The 23,111-nt window shown below is 38.4% G+C and overlaps 1 protein-coding gene across 1 annotated transcript in view; it reads right to left on the bottom strand.

The window, feature by feature from the left end:
- The window catches only part of b3glcta (beta 3-glucosyltransferase a), a 69,169-nt gene that overhangs the window by 37,295 nt on the left and 8,763 nt on the right, over positions 1-23,111 (bottom strand). The window contains exons 2-3 of the mRNA XM_079246139.1: positions 20,236-20,279; positions 7,221-7,260 (exon numbers count right to left, since the gene is read on the bottom strand). Of these exons, the coding sequence (XP_079102265.1) occupies positions 7,221-7,260; positions 20,236-20,279 (84 nt within the window). The remainder of the gene's footprint in view (positions 1-7,220; positions 7,261-20,235; positions 20,280-23,111) is intronic.

The raw sequence follows: 23,111 nt of genomic DNA, 5'->3' as shown, positions 1-23,111 counted from the left end.
TAATTAAGATACGGACACCAACACACTGCTGTGCTGTTGCAATGTTCTTATGTAAGACCGAGCTATAAAGCAAATGTCTGGAATATCAATAGGCTTGAACAGCATTCATTTGAGAGTCAAGCACAGTTTCATTTCCTTTGATACGCAGAGCAGAGGACGAAATGATAACAGTTCTTTTCATGATTATAAACCCAAACATCAGGAAGTTTACTGACAGAGCAGAGCAAAGCAAAAGCATTGTAGAACAAGGCAGCCAATCAGTTTTTACTCACTGATAGCAACAACAAAGCTTAAACTCCGCATTTGTCTGTCATCTTGTCTTCTCTCTGGGCAGTAAAATCTCCAGCAGTAAAATCCAATCTAATGCTCGTTCTTTTCCTGTGTCTTTTTTTTTTTTTTTATCTCTTCCATGTTCTCTGTGATTTAACAGCCACAGTGTTTTGTTTTCACTTTTGTAACGTGACAGAGGACAACAGTTATTTATTTTGTAAGTGCATGTAATATAAAGGAAAACGGTGTGCCCTGTCAGGCTAGACACCAGAGTTGTGAACAGCAATATCTCAGTCCCTGAGGTGGTCCCATGCAGTTTCAGGACCAAGAATGTGCATGACAAAGTTTTCCCACATGGTCTAACCAAATGATATCAGAGCTAAAAACAGCAGTGGATGTAAAAAGAGTTGAATTAAAAGAATAAATAAAACAATTTGTGAAATATGTTTTAAAACATAAAAAAAAATGTGTCATGTGTCATCTTTCCTTTTTGGCCTTTTGGAAAAGTTTTCACCATGAAACACATTTTGACCGGACGTGATCAAACTTTTCTGTGCATCTGTATTTAATGCTTTGCAGTAAATACATCTGCAGGGGTTGCATGGAGGTTAGCACTGTCACTTTACACCAAAAAGGTTCCTGGCTGGGCGTAAGCTGGGGTGTAGGCGTGAAGTCTCCTCTTCTTCTTCCAATAATCCAAAAATGTGCATGTTAGGTTTGTTTGTATTTCTAAATTCCTTTTTTCTAAAATCCTTTATCCATCTTTCAAATTGTTTGCCACAAACTTCATTCTCTGCATGCAGGCTTTTCCTCTGTCTTGTAACTACTGTGGCAGTAGCAGTCACTGCAGCTCCATGTTTCAGATAACTGTGTATTTTCTATCATACTAAGGTGCCAAATGAGAGTAGAATGAACTTGCCTTTGTGTGCTTTCGCATCTGCTGTGACCTAGTTGAGTGAACAGGCACAGGTCCAGAAAACAGACTGTAAACTCCAATGTAGGTTCCTGAAAATGACTCTCAGATGAAGCATAAATGGCATGCATGAGATCTTTTTATTTGCTCTACTTATGGAATTTCCAACTGCTGCCAAAAATGTTTAATATTAAAATTTTTCCAGACAAAAGAAAACTGGTTTAATCCTGGCCAGTTTTACAAATTTCATTATGTGGCGTCTGCCATTATTAACTTCACATCACACAGCATTTCTCAATTTAACCTTAACTATTCATGAAATAACAAAGAGATAATGTGTTTCAGTTTTTCCAGTTCTCTCCGAAGTGAAGAATACTCAGTGAAAATTGCATTTGTTTAAAAGCCATTGTTCCTCTGATGAAGATTGATGAAGACTGCTGGTGAAATAATATGTAATTATGGGTATCAAAATATTTGCTGCAAGATGAAAGTTACTGGAATAAGAAGGTAATAGTTTCACCATTTTAAAGTATAATATGCTGACAAATAAGGTTTCCTGTGGGAAGATTGTTTTTTTTAAGGGGTGCATTGGATGATTTCTGAGTAATAAAGAAACTGGGTCAGATCTAATGGATGCACATGAATCTTTACTGCTGTAGCTGTAAAACATTATATGTTCGAAGGATTTTGATAAAATATACTTAATTAATCCTTTATGCTAATTAACATAGGTAAAAAGCCTAGCTCAGCCTTGAAGTCATGTCAAAATATAGTTAATTAGTATAAACATGGACACAGAAACTAAATGTTATCCAAGGTATTTAAACTAGGTGTAAAATAAAGAGCAATGCATATTATTTACTACTATTTTACTACTAGTTTTATAAAGCAACAACTCGCAATATGGGTTTTTTGCTTCAGTGGAAAGTTGCTTTCAGAAGAATGTAAAGAAAACAGAGTTAACCTGGTTTTCATCCAGGTTTGTTGCTGTTTTTATTTTTCATGTACATGGTTGACTAATAAACCACACACACACACACACACACACACACACACACACACACACACACACACACACACACACACACACACACACACACACACACACACACACACACACACACACACACACACACACACACACACACACCGCTATGAATATATTTACATCACACGCTGACATGCAGCACTCAACACTCCTGAGTCTCAATTATGACGATCTCTGTCCTGTTAGAGTATATATGCTGACTTCTTCAAGGAGTCATACTTTGTACTGAGATACTTTACCAGGTTTCATTTCATGTAATTATTTTATGAATTTACAATTTATTGTCATCTACTCTGTTATTATCTTGACAGAAAAATCCAGGGTTGGTCCAAAAATCAGAACTTAATTATAACTTGGAGTCGTTTGTGGGGGTGTTGTGGAGCTGGTGTTAAGTCCATGCACTCAGCTTCACACAAACTGGTGCAGAAAAAATGTGAGTGAGAATTTGGCTGACCTCACACATTCTTCAGACATTTTACAGCGATGAAGTGCTGATATGAAGTGGAAAGAGAAAAAGACATTGCATACTTTAAAGTGGAACTATTATGTGCATTTCTGGCTAATTTATTTTTATTTCTGAGACCAGAAGGGCTGGGATTGATGAGTTATTGTCACAAAACGCTTTATTTACTTCAGACCGACCCTCTCCGTAGGCTGTCAGATCAGCCTGTGGGCAGAATGAGTGGACTGAGACTCTTCCGCATTAAGCCCCGCCTCCCGCCACAGCACTACATCGGGAGCGCGCACTGCAACTGCTTTCGCCGTCATTGTAACATCTCATAAACACAAGGATTAGGCTCATATGAACTCAATAAAAAAACAAAATACAATGTCAACACATAGCATACAGCCCTACATGTTGGAACCTGAATCAGACCCTGAAAACGAAGTGGAAAACAGCAACCCACAGCAACGAATGCAGCAGGATGTCTCTCTTTGGTAAACTCACCAGCCATCGTTGGAAATAACTTTATCCCACGTTTTCCACCCGCCTGATGTATTTGTACATGTCCTTGTTAACCAGTAGAAGGTAACCAATCACCGAACCTTCTCCCCCGGGACGTCACAAGGATTTCCACGTAGAAAAAACTCTCTAAAACGAAGCGTTTTTTTTGTTGCCATGGAAACCGAATGCGGAGAGTGCTGGAACTCAAGTTCAAACTCAAACATGCGTTTAGGTGGTAAGAAACAGTGCCGTTCACATGTCTGATGAGGATTCAACACTGTAACACTGTAGAAAGCTCAGAAAACTCGAAATACCATAATAGCACCACTTTAATCTATTAAAGTATGTAGAGTCTGTAGATCTAGTGGCACTTGTGACGCTTTGTTCAAGTTCTGATCTTTCTTTTTTACCTCTGCAGTTGTGTGTTGTGGTTACTTGTTACTTGTATAAATAAACTTGATGTCCTCTTCATCCCGCAACCCTTCATCAGACTAAGCGGTTAGGATACTGAATGAATAAATGTCCTCTTCATGATTTCAGAACAGCAAAATAAAAAAATTAGATTTCTTTTTTTGATCAGCTTTAGAAATAAATGTCTGTGTGGTGGAGGGTGTGGCTCTGGCTCAGCTGCGGGGAGGAGGGAGGAAACTGTTGTCCAGGGAGCAGTGGTAGGTGAGGCAGATTGGTGCAGCTGTACCGCATGCCTCATTATGCTCTATCTTCATCTGTAGTAGTATGTTGAGGGTAGAAGACAAAGCTGAGAGCAGACAGCGAGGCCGGCTGACCTGGTGTCTCATTTATATATCAGTGTGCAGGACCCATGCTAATACTGTAAGTACACACATGAGCAGAAATGGCATGTACCAAAGCACAATCAGATTGATAAAACCTTGCACATGCACACCTGCAGGGAATTTTCCTTTACAGATCAAAGACTACTTGGAAATGTGCACACATGAATCGACCTCAGATTCCTCATGAACACACAGAAATCTTGCTAGAAATGGTCAGTGCAAAGCAGGATATGAATATTGCTGCACATGGATAAGCCTGCTAATCAAAGAGTGAATCATGGCAACAAAGAAGAAAAAAAAAAAATAGAAAACGTTTTTTTTCCCCTACACAGGAATTGACTGCTGGTGGGTGAGGCGGAGGCAAGACAAACATTTCATTTGCTGGCCACGGTGCAACATGTTGTGTGTGTGGCCTCTCATTGCGACTGCACCGCTTTTGAGCTTGTTCTTGACTTGTTTGCAAGTCTGTTTAGATCCACAAGGGTTTTATCTGAAATAATGAGGTTAAAAATAGCTAAGAGTCACACATGGCTTGACTGCAGATCCATGGATGTATAGAATGCACGACTACTTTTATGGTCCACAGCGAGGATAATAATACTCAAAACGCCAAAAACGCGTCGAGCCTTAGAAAGAAAAGTATAAAGAAAAGAAAGGGCGGTGAGGCAGCGTCTGTCTGAAACGTCTGTGTTGTAATAAAAATGAGATTGAGTGATCAGAGTGATGTCTATTTATATTCTCTGGAGAATTAATTTAATATAATGTAAAAATATTTATGCAATAAAAGAATCAGAACTTTCTGCCATCAATTCCTTTCTGGCTTCTGCTGCAACAACAGTGTCGCCTTTAGCCTGGATGATGTGTTTAAATTCTTCATATTTCAGAAAAAAATAACTTTCTGCTTCCCCTATGATGAAGTATGCTGCTCTGCAGGATTTCTCCATGTCTACGAATGGTCAGACGCTGTATATGCCACCCCTTTTATGTGAACACACACACACACACTTGTCAAGATTGTAATTCAACCCAGCATTTTCCAAAGATGATAACCAGCTTTGTTGTGCTGCTCATCCAGATCCTGAATGTCTGGATAAGTCAGCGTTTCTCAATACCGGTCCCCTGCCCTGCATGTTGTATAGGCAACCCTGCTTTAACACACCTGAATGAAATAAAAAGCTCATTAAGGCTGCAAAGAACTTGATTAGGAAGTTCAACAATCTGACTCAGGTGCTTTGGAGGACGATCATGTCTAAAACAGGCAGGAAAGGAGGGCCTGAGGACTGGAACTGATCAACACTGGGATAACTCAACCCAGGTAACAGAGAAATATCCAAGGTATGTTAAACACGTTTTATCCTACAGGCTTCAGGAGGGAGACAAATGCCAATCAGCACCTTCTAAGTGTTATCATTTTATGAAGCATCCAGACAGCTTGATGATCTTGAAGACTTTTTCGGCACCTGAAGCACATGATGACCGGCGACCGCCATCGACACTTCAGGGGGGACCATGACACACTCCACGACAGAGTGCACATGAGCGTGAACAGAATCATAGTGGATTCCTTCTGTGGATTACTTTCATATTGAAACATTATTAATATTATGGAATAATTATAGCTCACTACAAGCTGCGGTACAGACAACATGGCTGGTTTAAGATAACATGGGTCTATAATTGCTGTATGTTGTAAAGTGAAATTAAATGTGTGAAAGGAGTTTTACACAGTCTATCTTCAGTCACCACTTCACCACCTGCATCATCTAAAAATGTCCGTGCGCACTGGGTCAGTCTTCATAAGTAGATCGTCACGACTGTTTTTATACATCACAACTTTTGAGCGGGGAGTGGAATTAGTTTCCTCCGCCGGTTGGCGGGTCTCCCTAAGCGATATGGCGAGAAGCTCGGTCATCCGAGAGGAGCTCAAAGTAAAGCGGCTGCTCTTCCACATCTAGAGAAGCCAGAAAAAGGTGGGTTGGGCATCTGGTTAGGATGCCTTCTGGTGAGGTGTTGTGGGCACTTCCCTCCGGGAGGAGAAGACCCTGGGGATGACCCAGAAGGATTACGTCTCTTGGCTGGACTGGGGATCCCTCTGATGAGCTGGTGAATGTCGCTGGGCTTCCCTGCTTAGGCAGCTGCCAGCAAGACCTGACTTTGGATAAGCAGCAGAAAATGGATGGATTGATGGATGGAAAAGCAAGTACTCTCTACTGAACAAACTAATTTAATGTAAAAGACCTAATCTAATCTAAAAGAGTCCAGTGTGACACATTTGCTACACACAGTTTCTGAGACATTTAGCATCATTTTATGCTAAAATGTTTTCATGTAATTTAGTTGATCTCAGTGGAAACCATCATATCATTTATTATGATGTGAAATATTTAAAGTAAACTAAAAGAACTGTGAAATTTAACATATCAAACTTAAACTCTCAATCCCAAAAGTTTAAATCAACTCACTTTAGAGCAACTTTTCACTTGTTTTTTTTTTTTTTTTTTTTTAATCACCCAGGGAAATTTAATTTTTGACTACTCAGAGGTGTAAAAAAATCTATTTTCAGAAATAGTTTTGCTCTCAATAGACCTATATTTACACTCAATCTGTGCTCATTTCAGCAAAGAGACTATTATATTTATTCTATACGTTAGAAATTGTTATAACTTCATCCACAACCCCAATATGCCATTTTAAAGAAAAAAAAAGCCCTCTCACACAGCTGCTACACAAGCTTACTTCTGAGACTCTGTTTAAATCCAAATTTTAGAACCACTTTGGTAAAGAAAAGTAAAGAATTGATGTACTTCTTCATACTGAGCTTATAATGGAGCAGTCCTGACTGACCTGCAGATACATCAAGAGATTACTCCTCCAGCAGCCTGGTTTACTTATTCTCCTTTCCATGCTCCAAAACAACCGTGATTCTAAGAAGATGTAAATTTGTGCATCCATGTTCATAACAGGTTACTTGGGGTGTAGCAGCCTACATGTCACCTTGCAGCAGATGACCTCCATGGATGAAGGGACGCTGCAGCTAATGCATCTGTTCCCCTGGTTACCCTGCTGCGATCTGAGTACACTTCAGTCAGACTCCCTTCAGAGAAATAAATGAATATAAAATAGATTGTAATCCTATTCTTTCTTCTTCGATAAGCGTTGACACCCCACATCAACAGCCTAGTGCCTTGTCCATTTGTCATGCTGCTGTATTTTGACTGTTGTTTAAAAAAAAAGGAAAATCAGACTTACCAAGTTGATTGGCGTCACCACCATGCATCTCATCATGACTCTGAAAAGAAAGGCACATTTATAATCATTCAATAACCTTCATACATGCACTTTGTTTTAAGATACTTAGTTCCTGCTAAATATGATATCTTCTCTTCCTAATCTCTAACAAAGAACTAATTATAATAAGTAAGGAATCCCCTATGGCTTATTTGGAGAAATAATGGGCAATGCCTCACGTCATTAGTCCTTCCTAATTGTGTGGGTTTGTGCCTGCAGCATTTAAGCTCTGAGCATTCAGCTCAATTAAGGCACAGCTCCACCTCCAGAGCTGTCAGTGCACACCGCAGACCACGGAGAATACTGAATCAATCACATGCCAGTGAAACTTGAGGAACTCTGATTTTCAGAGGAAATTTTTCAGTCCTGGGAGGAGGCAATAATGTTTGCGTTCTGACTGTTTCCACAGCTTCAGAGCGAGAGCAGCACGGTATTAATAGATAATGACAAACTGAGTTTGATTTATGACTTCCGCTAGACTAACAATCATTTCACCGGCGAGCTGTTGCAGACTTCAAGGAGCTTAACTAAGTCATAAATTCAGTCTCAGTGGGTGTGGTACAGTGCTTACAGGGAATCACAGTAGTTTGACGACAGTCGTGTCAGTCGGCTTGATTATAGCTGAGCTCATTTAGAAGATTTCCAATTTTCATAATTAATTTAGTCAGCTTTCTGTAAATGAGCAGCCTTCCCTATGACCATGGCAACACGTGATTTACTTTTTTTCAGCCGGCAGGTTTTCTGTGTCTCCACTAATTTGAATGATGTACATTTTGACAAGCATCAAATGAGATGGAGAAACAAAAAGCTCTGCAGCTACACAGATATATTAACAGCAATAATTCATGTCAGGTTCTCAATGTATGTTTTTTTTTTTCCCCCTTTCTGCTTCGCAGGTGAAAGTTAGACCATACCAGGGTGATTTGATTCACTGAGTACATCAGCTTAATTGGACTCAGTAGTATTAGTCATGCCCACAAGGTTTCTGTCTCATCTCATCAGACATTCCTCATTTGAAATAATTTTCTTAGCTAAAGAGAGAGGTACCTCCAGGAGAAAAGAGAGAGGAAAAACAAGGAGAAGACAAATGAAACTGACTCATTATCAGATAATTACTCATAAAATCTCTTCAAGTTGAAAATACATCTTACATAACAAGTAATTATGAAACGGAAAGCTACTTCACAACTTGACACAAACAATCATAAAGCAAATGAAGGAGCACAGGAAATGGTGTGGATGCTAATTGTGGTGGAGGAGTGGCACTTGTTTTTCACCCTGTCTTCTCCAGCATCATTTGAGTCTTCAGCGGGGAGAAAACAGTAAACCAGTGTACTATGACTGCCAAGCAAAACTGAATTAACTGCTCTGTCAAACATCAGCAATAGCTCTGGATGTAAAGTGGGAGCAGAACTGGGTACTTTTATAAAAGGCACCGGACTTTACTTCTATTGATTTTTTTGTTTGCTTGTTTGTTTAATCTATTTATTAATTTTTATTTCAATGATGTACATTCAAATATAATCACATCAATTTGTGATTTTTTTTTTCTTTTTGGGAACTGCAATAGGTTGAGCTGTGTTGGGTTTAAGGGGGTTACAAACAAAGTAGGCTTCTCATTCATTCTAGGTGAATAGTACTTTGGCACAGTCCAGGTCTTTCTGCAGCTGCCTTCAGCAAGAAAACAGTGGGTTATCTGGCAAATAAAATGAACATGGCACAAGCTTTTCCAAGTCAACATCATCCAGCCAGACTCCGGTTTATCGCACACATGCTTGTTCTTGGGAGATTTACTTCTGCAGTGACTGACATTATGGGAGATAAAATAATTGGTTGTGTCTCACAGTATTACAAATGTGTGTGCAATGTTTTACTCTGTGCTGTTAGCGTTCGATATCCTGGACAAAAAATTCAAATTGGACTTTCTGAGTTATCATCCTCTCACCACTAAATGCTTCTACCAATACATTTAAAATGAACCATTCACCTGCAGGGCACAATAGATGTGGTTGAAATATCCTGAAATTATTACATTCATTAAGCCTTTTTTTTTTCCACTGGCAAATGTGAAACCTGAACACACTGACAATAAAGAGAACAGATGAACAAAATGAGGTTCGGAAGAAACAGCACGTATTTCAAATTATTTCCCTCAAGTAAATAGCAGAAATTGAGTTTATATGTATGTGTTCATCTGTCCTATTTTATGTTTTTCCAATTTACATAAGAAAACAGAATAAAAAAAAAAATCAATTCAAAGATGTGACACAACTGGTTTACCACAGAAAATGTCTTAAGTCAATAAAAACAAACTGCTCACTGCAATGGAAACACAAACTGAAGCAGCATGTGAACTAAGCCTTGCTGAGCAGACAATGCATAGTGGCAGATGATGAGATCAAATCCCTGCAGACCTCTGGACGAGATCATGCATCAATTCATGCACGTAACACACTCGCTTTTGCTCTAACTGGCCCTCTTTTAATTAAATTACTTCATTTTTTTTCGTCTGTAAATGTTCTGCGACACCAGGCAATCACTGGTGAAAAAGTATCTACTTTATTTCCTTTTTTTTGGTTTAACTTTTACTTTATTTTAGATTTCCTGGAGATGCAGTTTAAAACCTGCTCAGTATCTTGACGACTGACTTTTTCATTCCAAAGTTAAATCTACGATCTGTGCATCAACATGATGAATGATAATTTGGTTTAAATGGTCCAAAAGAGTTTTGGTTGCTTCCGAAAAGATTTTTTATGCTCAGCTCCATGCTCTTTGGTATCACTTCATAAAATCCCTGCAGTTAGGCGACACAAAGGCTACAAATCCTTCTCTGAAAAATGATCTCATTTTCTGCAGCAGAGCGAACTCAGATCAGGTCTCATATAATTTTTACTATTACTCAGAGATTAATGTTTCAGCTCAGAACCAGCTCTTTTTGGCCTTGTGTGCTTCTGTACCCAGGTAACAGCCTCCTTAATCCCATCTGACAGCAGGCTGTCAGGTTTTGCAGTGGAAATCAAGCACCCACACAGTAGGTGTTAAAAAGAAATTGCTATGAGTCTACCCTGTCCATCTGAAGAGGTTAGTTTCGCCACTATTTGGTACTTTTGATCCAAAGCACCACAATCAGAAATACAGTAGACTGAGATTGTCCCGGTCGTTTAAGCTTAGAAGAACAGCACAGTCAACATGTGTAAACTAAATTTTATATTATGTAATTAAGCCCCCCCACACACACACACACACCCTGCAAATAGCAACCCCCTGATCCCTCCCTTGATTTGGAACCTTTTCCCATATCCTTGTCTGTTCCATGTCTCAGTTCCCAGGGGCAAGGACATTTTCCTGATGTGAGGGACCAATCAGGTCACATTAACTTTTTGCTCACTGACAGCAAAAGTGATGGAAGGTTGCAGGATTTTTTTTATTTTTTTTATTATTCTTGGGATTTTCATTTTTCGGATGCTTTTAGAGCTATTGCGGTGTTTAAAAATTGAATGTCATCCCTCCTCCACAGCAGGAGAGACAAAGTGCAGTTACACTGAAAATTTCATCCAAGACTCACTTTTTTAACACAGGAAAATATGACGATGCCATTATTACGATGGTTTGAACTTTCCTGGTAATTCTAATCTTAAGAAAAAGGAATTTGTCAAAATGTTAGATAGCAAGCATGTTAGGGCTGATCAATGTTGTCCACTGTATGCAACCCCATTTTCTTTTAATAACATAAGAGGCCAGTTTCTAGATGTTTTGGTGTACACACCTGATAAAGCGGAAATATTTCAATGCCCAAGTATAAAGATCTGATATGTTTAACAAGCTCTACTCTATATTATGTATAGGGAGAAAATCTTTCAAAATCCAAAGCCAATTCTCCACAGCAAGTAGAAAACCCTAAAATAACGCTGCCCACTTTGCATTAACCGCAATTTTTGTAAAATCTGACAAGAGAAACGAGATTTTACGACACTTCATGCTAATGTGCTAAATACTGTTAAATGAAAACACCCACAAATCACAGTTGTTATTTGTCGAAACTTACAAATATTGTTTTGGTTTTTTTTTTGCAACAAAATGTAATGGAAACGCAAAGGGAGCACTTGTTCGTTGCTAGCTGCCGTGTTGTTGCGTTTATGCGTTTCTGTGGGAAACCAGCGGGAGTGCGCTGACATCACTAAAATGTACGGAAGCCCAATAGGGGCTGGAGGGGCAAAAAAAAAAAAAAAAAAAAAAAATCCAGATTTTCATAAAAATAAATCTTCATAAACAGCAAATTCAAATTAATTGATTAAATCAATTAATCACCTAGCCCTACTTTGAAGTACTTTTTTTCTACACATTTTGTTTGAAAATTATTCAGGAAAAAATATTGAGTTTTTATGTTTTTGCTCCATAATAAACAATGTTCTCAAAAGACTCGCTGAAAGCTGTTTACTGCCAACAAGACGCATGGAAATATAAAATCTAACAATTATTTTAAGCAACTGGTCATTTCTTTATCACAAGCAAACAACTCCTTTAATTTTCTTTAAATACCTGTCACAACCTCACAGAGCCACAAGAGTACCTGGTTTACCCTGGTTAGCTGCTGAAACATAACCGTTGAGATATGGATGGAGAGAGGTCGGAGTTAAATAATATTTTGGTCTAACAAACACACACTTCATTGGTTCATGTCAATGAAGACCAAACCCAGTAATTATTCATTATATACAAACTGACTTTGCAGCCAAATGCAAATAGAGCACACTGCTCAGTGTTGCAGAGACCTACTGTTGTCCAAAAACCCATTAACCATGTCAGTGAGTCATCCAGTTAGCCACTGCACATGTTTACTCATGTGTGAATGTTCCTTCTTTGCACACTGTGGTAAACCATGAGTCAGTCTTACAATGAAGAGCACACCACCTTCTTGTTTCGTTGTATTATAGCTTGGAATTAAAATGTATATATTTGTATTTTTTCAGTCAGACTAATGAAAATAATATAGTTTAAATAGAACTCAAGAAAAGATCGGTTGAATATTTTCATGTCATCCTATGCAATATCATTAACTCTTAAAACAACGAGCCATTTATTGCTAATTTTCATCTGCCTGACCTTTCTGTCTATTAATCTCAACCTTTTCATGCACAGTCAAGTTATTAACTTTTTTTTTTTTCAGGACAACCTTGGCAATCATGATATGTATTCTGAAATGATGCCACACGAACGAATCAAGAGTTATATGAATATAAAAAAAGAAAAAACGAAACTGTCACAGTGTGGTGGAGGTGTGGAATAAAACTGCAGGGACGGGTGCCAGAGATGCAGAATCAAGACATTTTAATTGGAAAAGCAAACTGAAGACAAACTAAAACGATGAAGCTAACAAATGAACCAGAAAACAGAACTGAAACCAAGGGCTATAAATTCAGACAGAAACAGAACAGAATACAAGTGTAATGACTTAACTAATTGAGTCCAGGTGAATCTAATGGATGGGAAAGCAAAGGGGGAAACAAGACAAAGGGGAATTAACAAAAAAAAAACAGGAATCCAGAACTAAAAATGCACAAAAAGTCAAAACCATGACAAAACGGAAATTGAGTGTCACAGAATTTGATGAAAAAGGACACAGATCAACAATATAGTAGCTTGTATAGTAGCTCATGGTTGCCACTCTTAGAAACAGTTTCTGTCTGGAACAAGACAGAGGGTTACATCTCACATCTCTCACTCCCAGGGGGTGGACTGTTGGACCTGCCTGATTTTATATAATTTATTTTTTACTTTAATACTTTGTTTTCGATACTGGAAGATAACTCATCTTTGGCTTATCCGATTTGATATCACCGTCACAAAAACAAAAGAAGAAGAAATCTGAGCATCTTGGTGGTCAAGGGAACGACAGACCGAAGTCATCAAAGTTTACATAGAGCTTCAAAACATAAGTCTGCGAACATAATTTACATTTTTAATCATAAAATGTATTAAATCATGAATGTAGCATGGTAGAATTCACACACAAAGTTTCTGGGAAAAAAACGACACAATTTCTGGATTAAAAATCTTCTCGAAAGGCTAGAATTGTCCTTCTGTCACAATAGATCATCCAAAGAGTGTGCTGGTGATAGCAGTTTTCCCCATTAAGTCTCGTTTTGTGGTTCCTGACATATTTCGCAAAGTGTTGATGCTGTCGCGTTAGATCGCCGGCGTACCAGCCAAGCGGTGAAAGTTAATAAAGCTGCGCTGTAAGATCAAGAAAACAGAATAGCCCTAGTGAGCAACAGTAACTCCATCTATCCATCCATCCATCTTTTACACACTCTTCATCATGCTGTAGGTTGCTGCAGGATGGAGCCTATACCAGCTGTTGTAGGACAAGAGGCAGAGCATACACTGCAAAGGTCACCGGTCACAGGACTAACATCAAAACAGACAAACAGGCACACTCCTGAATTCAAATCCCAAGGATAGCTAATGCTCTTTGAATATCTGCATTTCCAAAGATGGTCGGATCTGTTATGAGACCTATTTCAGCTTATAATGCATGGCGGTGGGAGAGGCATGCTGTGGAAAAGCTTGACAAACACTGAAGATATCTTGTATTAATTGTTAAAGGTGTTTTCTGTCCAGCAAGGGACGGATACCCCTTTTCTTTCATGCCAATAGTCACATAAAGTCTAAAAATAATCACTAAATTAAAAGCGGAACAACTCTGTTGTATTCTCAGTTTGCGGCTAAATCTCCCCACTTTTCTTTTATCACACAACTTTTATTTTATTTTATTAACAAAAACAATCAATTATTTGACAATAATTAAAGTATTTTGTTTTTTAATCATTTAAGCAACAGACAATTTACAGAAATAATTTAAGAATAAAATACATTTTAACTATATATCTTAGATAAATCTATTTAAAGGGTAAAGATTTGTGTGTCAGTGCTTGAAATTCTAAAGAGTTTTACAAATGAATAGAAATACTTGACATACTGTATGTAGTGTTTAGGCTTGCTTTTTCAAAACATGACAGATCACCTGTTTGAAATTAAAAAAAAACCAATAATTAATCATAAAAAAACTGATAAAAACTACACACTATTTAAAAATAATTGCGGTCTTTGGCCAGCTCGAGAGAAAATGATCTTTTTTTTTTATATTTAGCCTAATAATATGAAGGAGATGTGCTCATATATTAAAAAAAGGAATGAACTAAAGAGCAAAATATACAAAACAGTCTGCAGAAACTGCTCCTCTCTAGAGGAGCAGTTTAGTTTGAGTTTCTCTAAGAAACTCAAAAGAGGTTTATTTAGACCAAGTGGATCAGATTTGCTCAACTTTGCTCTGTAGGTAGACGTAAAGCCGTAAAGCAGATTATTGTGTCACGATGCCCGGATACACCACAGCAGTTGCTGTCTCTCATCGTTACCATGCAGATTATGAGACAAGTGACACTGAGTAATTACAAACATCCAACTTGAATATTTAATTAACCAGCATAAAATGTGACAGCTATAGCCTTGGAAGGTATCCATAGCAACAAGCATCATAGATTTGATTAAGGACAAGATGCTCAGTTGTATTAATCATCTAAAAAAATGAGAATGAAGGATCAACGGCGCATTCAGATTTCACATTTGCATGGTAAGGTCATACGTGGGAGAAATTAGAAAAAGCTGAATGTTCAGCTCTTGAAAGGTTGATTTGATTTACAGCTAGGCAGTTCACTAAGAGGAGTTGTTCACCATGAGACAAAATGCAAGTTTGGGAACAACAGTAAAGTCTTTAGTTTTTTTTTAGCATAGTTAGCATAATTATTATGAATGTGCACACATGTACTTCTTGCTTCCTTCAACATGATCCAACCCAACTTATCTATGAATCTTCTGTTTATCAGTACAAGCAAAGCAAATCCTCCCATCCTAGATGGTGATTTGTTTTCATGGTTGTTGTTTATTTTTCTTCTGTTATTTCAGAATTTTTCACACAGAGAAATCCTGTATTTTGTCAGTTTGGTAGAGGACCAAAGCAGGAGGTGGGGTAAGCTTTGCTCTTTTAAGCACAGGACTGTTGCCAAGAGAGGCGACTAGACTGAACAAAATTGTTGACAGTGATCCAAATCTGGTTGCCTGGAGTAACGGACAACCGTTACAGTCAAGCCCTGCTGTGAAAGTTATTTAAGGTCACATCATGCTCCAAAGCCTCTCATGAGATGTCGGATAAATGATGTGAAGCTATTAATGTTTCATGAAAGAACAAAGCAAGAAGAAATAAAGGTTACACTAACAATTACTAGTTAAGCTCTGATGTCTTTGCTCTCTAAATGATTTCTCAGTTTATGCTAATTATCCACTGAAAGGTACTGCATGAACATTACAAATACCTGTATTCCATACACTAGCTTAAGCCACAGTAGCACACCATAGACTGAGCATTTTCAGTGTCAGACTGAGGTTCTGAAAAGGTGCAGTGAGCAACATGATCAATAAAGATGTGATGTATGACTAAACACACAGTGATCTGATGGAAAACAGATTGTATGTTTAAAGTCTGCAAAGAAGTTTCCAGGTATGCACCCAGTACAGTATACATACTCGTATTTTTCACAAAGTATTTTCCTCATAGTGCAAATGGACAAATCTAATGATTAAAACAGAAAAGGCCTAAACTTTAATGCAGTGTATCTATTTTCTGTAAACTCATCAATATTAACCCATATAATTTGTTTAGGTGCAATTTATATGCATACTTTTCATGAACAAATATGTAAGCTGCATCATGAGTTTGTTTTACTTTCTCGGTTTTCTGTTGTCAGAATTCTCTCAGTCCCGTCTTTTCAATAAAACATTGACCCTGAAAATGAACAAATGCCCGTTTGGACTAGAAAGAGCATCTCTGATTTTTTCTTTCAACAGATCTTTGGACTGCCTTTTATTAGTAATAAAAACACATGTCTGCAAGGTCTGACTGAAGCCGCGTGAGAGATACACAGGTACTCTGTCTGGAGAATAAGTGAGCAAGAGTTTCATTCCTTGCTTTCCCTTTACCATGGACTATACATCACCTAGGACAAACAGAGCATTTCTAGACACAAAAACCCATCAGATTATCTAATATTCTTAGTGGATGCATACGAGTATAAACTGCCTGAGGAGTGTTTTTCTGTTTCTGTTCAGTGGCTGGCGGGTCTGTAGGTGAACACGAGTTTGCAATACCAACGTCTTCTGCTGAGCTGAGGTCAATGCAAAAGAGCTCCAGCAATGATTCCTGCATCAAAACTTTTTCTGAGTTTGTCATTCTTTAAACCATTGCCTGAGGGCAAATTGGGGAAGCTATTTTGTGAATGGAAAAACAGCTATTTAGACTAAAAAGGTGATGTTTGGCAGAAAGCACAACATCCTGCAGGCATTGTGGGTTTCATACAGGATGTTGTCAAAGGATGGAACTTGTCCTATAGGACTGGTGATGTTATGTACCTTGCATTGAGTACAAGCTGCACTAAGATGGTTTCTTATTGAAATGGTTTACAAAGACACTTTTTAATGTAATTTTAGATTTTTCCTGCCAGTGAAGCACACCTTGTCTCATTCCAAAGAGCCTCTGGATGAACCTCAGAAAACGTTTGGATTATGTAAGCAGAGAGGTATCATCCAGGTTCCAACCATTCAGCCTTGTGCTGCACTAGTACAACTTTGCATATGGCTTATGACAGCTTTCTCCCACATCTAGTGACACCACTAAAAGTTGACCTTTTACAAGTCAAGCTTCCTGTTTGGGCACAAATTCCTTTAAAGATGCCCTTGTACATCTTGCAGATCGAAAAGAATTAAAGTCATGAGCATTACCGAGCTGATGCATTTCACTGGCTTAGCAGGACTGTCAGCAGGAGGTTTGTAAGTAATTTTTCATACTGTGTTGTCCTCCCGCATGCATTATCTCACTGTTCCTCCAGGCTCATGAGATAAAAGCACTTCTGCTTACATGAGCATAAATGTTGTACTTGTTGTTTAAAATCTTTGTGAAGCCCTCAAGCGACAGATAATCACAGTACCTGTACTTTCTTTCTCCAAATCCTTTAACTCACTTCCAGTTCAAACTTCTGCCATTCATTAAAAGCTTCAGGCCATTTTCAAAGTGCGGGGTCTGTTTTCCATATGCATGTCACTGTGATGTTTACAGCTGTTAAACATATCGGTAGTTGCACTGGAATGGGGATGCTGATAGAGGAGGCAGTACACAACACTTGCTTGCTGCAAATTTCTCCAGAAAGCCATTACATTACAACCAGCCATTACAAAGTTGTTGTTTTTTTCCAGAGAACACACAGTTAAAGTCTTACATCTGAAGAGAGATGGGGACTCCTCTCCAGTGCAGTAGCATTTCTCAGATCTTTGCTGATTGTTTGGTTTGAGGATCATGGGAAATAATCTCTGAGCAAATAACTGTTAAAAAGCCTTCACAGGAAGATTAAGTCTATTACATGCAAATTTCTACAAAACACTGTGTACATTGCTGTTAAAATTATATATATCCAATGAATATTACATGTCCAAATATTCAGACATACGCTTTTCCCTGTTCTGTTTGTGATAACAAGGATGAAACACTACGACATCTTTTTTTTTTTCATCTTGAGTGATTTAAACAGTTTGATTCTTCGTTCTGCCTAATTGTAAAAGATTTTTCTGTAGACAGTGAAAACTTTTTCTCATAACTCTGGAATTTGTTGTTTTACTTTAAAAGCATTTTTCCCTACAAACAAAAACAGCAAAGAGATCATCCATCTTTCTGTACGTTTAAGATACAATTCTCTTCACTTGATCAAAAATAAGCGAAGGGGGGGGAAAGGTGGACTTTTATCTGTCTCACATATAGTTTTACAAAGAACCTAAAACCCTCCTTCCTTTATAAATCCTGTTTTACATTTGTAGTATATGTTTACAACAAAAAGCCTTTTGTTGACCAAGTGGGCAAAAAGTCTTAGACAGCAGACTGTTTTATCAAACCATCTGAATTCTACTGTAGCACAAAAGGGCAAGTACTGCAATAAACAAAGGACATAGGCCAGGGCTACTCAATGCCCTGCATGTCTTTAACATATCCCTGCTTCCAACACACCTGACTCAAATTAAACATTTATTGGAATCAGGTGTATAGGAGCAGGAAAAATGGAAAAACCTGCAGGACTCTGTCCCTCATGGATCCGAACTGAGTCGGCCTGAACCACAGGGTGATTGGACACAGCATGTGCCTAGCAGGTGTATCACAAAAATGCTTCCACCAGTTCTCCACATGTGGCTTTGGTCAGCCAGTTACTTCAAAAAATGCTGACACAAAAACCAGGTTTATCTCAGCTTTTGCAACCGCTTCCAAAACCTGAAGCCTGAAAGCTGGGCAGGGTGTGATCTTGTGGATATAGTTTCCTCTTAAGGTGAACTAAAGTAGGCCATGCAGTAGCTCTGTAAAAACTGCAGGAGGACCCCATGGAGTTAGCAGTAATTAATGTCTTTGTTCACAAGCCTCTTAGAGTTTGAATTAATACATCAATTCTGTTTGCTTTAGAGGCCACTTATTTATGGGCGGGTGCTGCACAGTCTGTTGTATGCAAATGACAGCCAAGCGTGCCACGGCCCTGATGTAATGTCCATGACCCCCCCCCACCCCTATAACTGGAGCACCTCATTGACCTACAAATTTGTATTCCTTTCTAATTTGTTAATGCTGTTCCTTGTGTCAGAAAAGCTACGGCAGCAAACTGCTTTGCAGCTGTTTGGTTGTTGAGTAAAACCTAAAAATCATTGAATACAACAAAAGTCTAAATATTCTACCAAATACATGATTTACTTTTTCAGAAAGAAACTGGCAGGTCCGGGGGCCACAGTCTTGTTGTGAAAGGGCAACACTCAATCCATTAGCTCTTCCAACTCACTCGCTGCCACATATTCGGGTCAATGATTGAAAACAAGACAGTAATAAACGCTAATTTTTTATTTTAAAAGTATAAAGAAATTCCATTTAACTGTGGTAATCCATAAACCAGTTTCCCAGCATTTATGATGCATTTTTTCCGCCACATTACACATGACTTTTATTCCTGATTATGTTTCTAGTGTTGTGAAAACTCCTCTAATGGGTTTCATCCCTTAAATGGACACAATTAAATCTTTGCCTTATCATTTTGACATGCAGGAGTTTCTTTATATGAAAGAAATATAGGTTTCCTGAGTATTCTGCTTAATAAATACACTAATAATGCAGCACAAAGATCTTACGAAGGAAAACTGATTATTTTATTGCTTGTTTGTTTAAATTTAAGACCAATTTCTTTATTCAGTTTTCATGTACAGAAGTAACTGCAGCTGTATTCAACTACTATTCTTTTTTAGTTGCTATCTTGACAAAAGTTCATTTTCTCATTATCTAAGGATAACGAGCACCGTAAAAAACCTAAGTTTGTTTTCTCGAGCTGAGGCTACAGTCAAGTATAAATGTATACTGGCGGTTAGTTGGAGACAGCTAGCATGCATTTACAACTAAGCAAAAATAGGCAAAACTTCCTCAGCAGGAAGAGAATTAGTTGACATCAGTAAAAAGCAAGAAAGTAATTTTTTATTTCTGTGATGCTAAGCACATCTGCCAGGAGGCTTACTGTCAACATCTTCTCACACCAATAAGAAGTAGAGCAACTGAACTTGTTAATTATTTATCAAGCAGCAACTGCAGACTACAGAAAATGTGGGAGCAAGAAAATCATCTAGAACTTCAGGAAGACTTTGACTTATTTTGCTGAGCAAATCAAATTTCTAAGCAGGAGGCCAATCAGCAATCTGTTAGGAAAAATATATGAATAAAAATAACATGCATGGTGGTCAGGAAGCCAACAGGAGGCGAAGAATGGGTGGAAAATGATGAACACCGTCAGAAGACTGATAAAGGACTCGTTTCCACACAGGAAATAAAAGATAATAAGGAGCCAATTGTTCTTCTTACCTGTGAGATTTTTCCTGAGCTGCCGGCAGCAAGGTTGATGAAATCTGAAAGAATCAAAAGAAATGATGAAACTTTAGATTATTCCACAAATAAAGAGCAAAAAAAAAAACAAAAAAAAAACAACAAAGCAATGAATGACTCCTTTTTTCCCCCCTCAGGCTTAACCTCAAGGTGACAGAGCTGAAGGAAAACATTTTTATGTTATCAAAAAAAATGAATTACAAATACTTGAAACATCATGCAAGCCACTGCCGGATCTCTGAGTGCCTTTCATCCATTCCAGTTTTTAATTGAAGCTCACACATCATCGATCGTAAGACCAGAAAATCTTTGCAGAAAGATTCAAAGAGGGATTTTGAATCAATACAGTAACACAGCTGCATTCCTGGGAATTAATTAATATATCAAACACATATTTACCCTGGCACCCAACAGTTTTAAATCAGCCTCGAAAAGAGAGACATTGTTAAATTCCCTGCTTTACTTGCAGCAGCAGCCGTCAGTGGGCAACTAAGAGCTGATTCTAAATGAAACACAGCAGATTTATTTTGAAGGAACACGCTGGATAAAATTCCCACTTTGTGCTGTAAGATCCTAAACAAAGATATTCCAGTATGCATGTTCACACCTTGCAGGCCGGTACAGTCTCTGTGACTTTGCTTCAGCAACCCAATCTGCAAAAATTTGGTCAGAAATTAACTTCGTCCATTGCAAGAAAGACCTCTTCAATTATTCAAGAGCTGTGTTGTAATCCAAAACACCTCTGAGTGCAAAGCCTGGACTAAAGCCACCAGCTCAGAACTAATGAATGCTGTAATTAACCTAATTATTGCAATCATGGAAGCACGGAGAAGCAAAACTGGATGCAAGCCAGCTTTCAACCTGTCTAAATTTGTCAACCAAGTTGAAGGAAAAACATTTCCTAAATCTAAAGACTAAAGTTTCCAAAAAAAAAGAAAAAGAGGGAATAAAAGAAAATATCAAATGCAAACTAACATGAGGATTTTTCTCTCCCACTTTATAAACAGAACATAAACAAAACATAAACATAAAAACGGGATTTGTTTGTCATTTCACTCCCCTTCACAGTTATTTGACCATTTTGTGATGTGGAAAGGGAGCAGCCATTGATTCGTTAAATACACCAAACATGAATTAATGAAAACTATACAGAAACAATCAAGCGTATCTGCAGCATGAAACACCTTTAAAAAAATCCTATTTCAGCTGTGATTTTGAAGCTATTTCTATCTTTCTCATCAGAATAATAATACAATTAATTTCAGCCTGTGACAGCGCTGCAAAAAAAAAAGTGCTTCAGGATTGGAGAAGCTCCTAAAATATGGGCCGAATTTTCAATCCATTTTGCTTCTTCCAACCTCTGATATGGCTGCAGACAGTAAGTGAAAGAATGAAACTGTGACCACAAATGGCTGAAATGAGCCTCCTCCACTCGGATGTGATGCTAGGAATAGATTGAGAAGCTCAGTCACTGCGGGGGTCTCAGAGTAAAGTCACCGCTCCTCCTCATTGAAAAGGAGCCAGGTGATGTGGTTTGGGTATCTGGTTAGGAATGCCTTCCGGACACTTCTCAGGGGAGGTATTTTTGACATTTTTCCACAGAAAGATGCCTCAAGGCAGACTAAAAACCCCCTGGTCAAATTATATATCTGGGTTGACATGGAAACACCTGAGTCCCCCAGAAGAGCTGAAGGGGCGTTTTTGGAAGAATGGGGTCAGAAAATGTCTGCTCAAACCGCTGCATTGCCAACCTGGTCTCAAACAAGCATCGGAAATGTAACAATTACTGTTGGGAAGCCAGTTGAGGTCGGATGCATCTGTGTGTCATATCCATGAGTTTTACAAGTCATGTAAGGTTTACAAACAGAAAATCAGCCCATCCTGAAATCCTGATCACTTGAGTGAGCAGAGTGACAACTTCATCATCTGGCCTCTCAGTTTCTGTCAGTATTAAAAATGCAACATTTGGCATGAAACGAGGCTTCCTGGAGGAACTCGTTCATTGTCACATTACATTCTGCTACATCTGCTCAAACTTCCCATCTTTTCATGGCTCACCCCAGAGAGGAGGGGGGGGGGGGGGGGGGGGGGGGGGGGGGGGGGTGCAACTCCCGACATTGTGTCAGGACTGCTGATGGGAGCACCTCCATCTCATCGCCTTCTCATCCTGCATAATCAGGTCTGTTGTTTCCAGCCATGTTTTCAATCGAGTCACGCTAAGGGGAATACGGCTGCTTTGATCATGGAAATTCTGAAAATCGCTTTACATGATGAGAGCTGAGTGGTTTTGCTAAACAGCTTTGAACAATTTGTTCAATTTACACTTACAGTGTAATAAAAGTAGATACCTAGTTTAATTAGCCAGGAGGGAACAATGGGATGACATCAAATTGGGTGTCTAACAAAGAAAATGTGCATAGCTGGTGCATATTTTATTTTAAAGTTCGACTGAAGAAGTATTTATTGCTAATTAGCTTTTCATGTAAAACGCGAGTCCTTTCCGTGATTAAGAAATGGCTTGCTTGCTTGACAGTTGGTCCTTGTCATATTTAACGTTTTATTTCATCCAACATTTAATGAGCACAGAGGGAGAAGAGAAAAAAAAAGGAGGCACCACATGGAAGTGCTTTGAAGTAACTAAATCACATTAACAAAGGCAGCTATGCAGGTGTATATCAACTTGAATGCAAATTAGCAGACAGCGGCAGCATTAAAAGAGCTCCTGCAATCACAGTGTCCATGTAGAATATTCACGTCAGAATGAGACGAGAGACTCTCAAAGAGATTGAGTTGCGCAGAACTCAACCTGAGCTGCAACCGTTCTAAAAAAAAAAAAAAAAGAGGGGAAAAAAAAG

The sequence above is a fragment of the Telmatherina bonti genome, assembly GCF_933228915.1.
Source record: "Telmatherina bonti genome assembly, chromosome: 9".
NCBI lineage: Eukaryota > Metazoa > Chordata > Actinopteri > Atheriniformes > Telmatherinidae > Telmatherina > Telmatherina bonti.
The sequence above is the reverse complement of the archived record's forward strand: the minus strand, read 5'-3'. Positions and strand labels throughout refer to the sequence as shown.